The 1,534-nt window shown below is 38.7% G+C and overlaps 1 protein-coding gene across 1 annotated transcript in view; it reads right to left on the bottom strand.

Moving 5' to 3' along the window:
* Positions 1-1,097: 1,097 nt before the first annotated feature.
* LOC110038063 overlaps positions 1,098-1,534 on the bottom strand; it is a 1,356-nt gene continuing 919 nt past the window's right edge. The window contains exon 2 of the mRNA XM_020742820.1: positions 1,098-1,450. Within this exon, the coding sequence (XP_020598479.1) occupies positions 1,098-1,450 (353 nt within the window). The remainder of the gene's footprint in view (positions 1,451-1,534) is intronic.

Genomic DNA, 1,534 nt, shown 5'->3' with positions numbered 1-1,534 from the left:
TATATATATATATATATATTCTAATTAATCAATTTTTTTATAAATAATAAATAGTTAAGTAATAAAAGGGCTTATTTGTAAATACCAAATTTAACCCTACTAAAACTAATAAGTTCATCTAACGTTCAAATTTCAAAAAAGCCGAAAAAACCGGCCTGCTAAAAGCCAACTTGCAGGCTTTGGCTCATATCGGAATCAGACTGATGCACATATATAAACACATAATTAAAATAAATAAAATAAATTATATAATATTAAATTAAAAAAAGCCACCCGAAATTAGCCAGCATAATCTGCCAACATTCATTGTCTCCTCATCTACGAGGCATCGCCCACACCACGACAAAATATAAAATTATATTTAAAAAAATAAAATAAAATAAAAAATATCTAAATTCTGAAAAAGCAGCGCTGCTCAGAGTTACAGAAAAAAAGAAAAATAATTATTAAAAGATGATACACTGATCGCCCCTGCTTCGGCTCACAGGCGCACTATAGGTGGAAGTCGAGACATAAAAGCCATATTTCACATGCGAACGTCCCGCATATAAAGCAAACAAAAAGGAGAAATGCTCTCATCTTTTATTAAATTAATATTTATATCATTTAATTTTTAATTATATCAATAATAAACAAATAAAATTAAATAAATATATCTAGTGTTACTCTGTGTTATTCAGGTGTTATTATGTTTTGAAAATATTTCCTGTAAATTAATAATATTTGAATAGCACACAACACCACCTAAATAACACACAATAACACCTGAATAACACGGGAGGAATATTCTCTTATATTACTGGTAGATTTTTTTTTGTTTTGTCAACTTCATATGATGTGATTTCATTGGACTTCGCACGTAGAGTTATGTGATATGAATATTTAAGTGTTTGAGAATTTGGTCGGAGCACGATAGCAGAGAAGCAGCTCAGGAACATCTCAAAATTCAAAACATCATTTGCAAATGTAAAAAGGATTATAGATTAGCAGATAATTTCGAGCTTTTGCTGGACTAAAATGTAATTATTAGTCAGACTCCACCTGGTTCTCTTCGCGCTCGAATGGGCTCCGTTTCCTTCTCCGTTTCGGTCTTCTTTTTATCGGCGGCCCCCCGCCTGCATCGCCGCCCGGGAGGAAGACGATGATACTCTATCCTTCCGCGGGTGGGAGAAGAGCTGACCGAATCCGAACAGGGAGACGGGCTTCGAAGATCTCCTGAGGGAGCAAACAGGAACGTTTAGCACGGAAGGGACCCTAACGTGTGCAGAGAAGGATCTCTCCATTCCACGGAATTTAGTCCTCGGTCTGCCATTGAAGCTTCCAGGGCTACTTGAGCTTCTTTCCAGGCCTTGAAATATGATCCTACCGGACGGGTCCATGCGCGGACTATCGACGGAAACCCCACGCGCAGGAACCAGTGCGGCGGGGTTCCGCCGCCCGCCGGATCGGGCTCAGGCTAACCCTGGCACGAAAACGATCTTCAGAGACGGCTGGGCGGGATCTGGAGATTCGAACCCTTAGCGGATTTCGAACC

This window comes from Phalaenopsis equestris, unplaced genomic scaffold (assembly GCF_001263595.1).
Source record: "Phalaenopsis equestris unplaced genomic scaffold, ASM126359v1 Scaffold229941, whole genome shotgun sequence".
In the NCBI taxonomy this organism is placed as follows: domain Eukaryota; kingdom Viridiplantae; phylum Streptophyta; class Magnoliopsida; order Asparagales; family Orchidaceae; genus Phalaenopsis; species Phalaenopsis equestris.
Note: the sequence above shows the minus strand (reverse complement) of the source record. Positions and strands in the feature narration are given on the sequence as shown.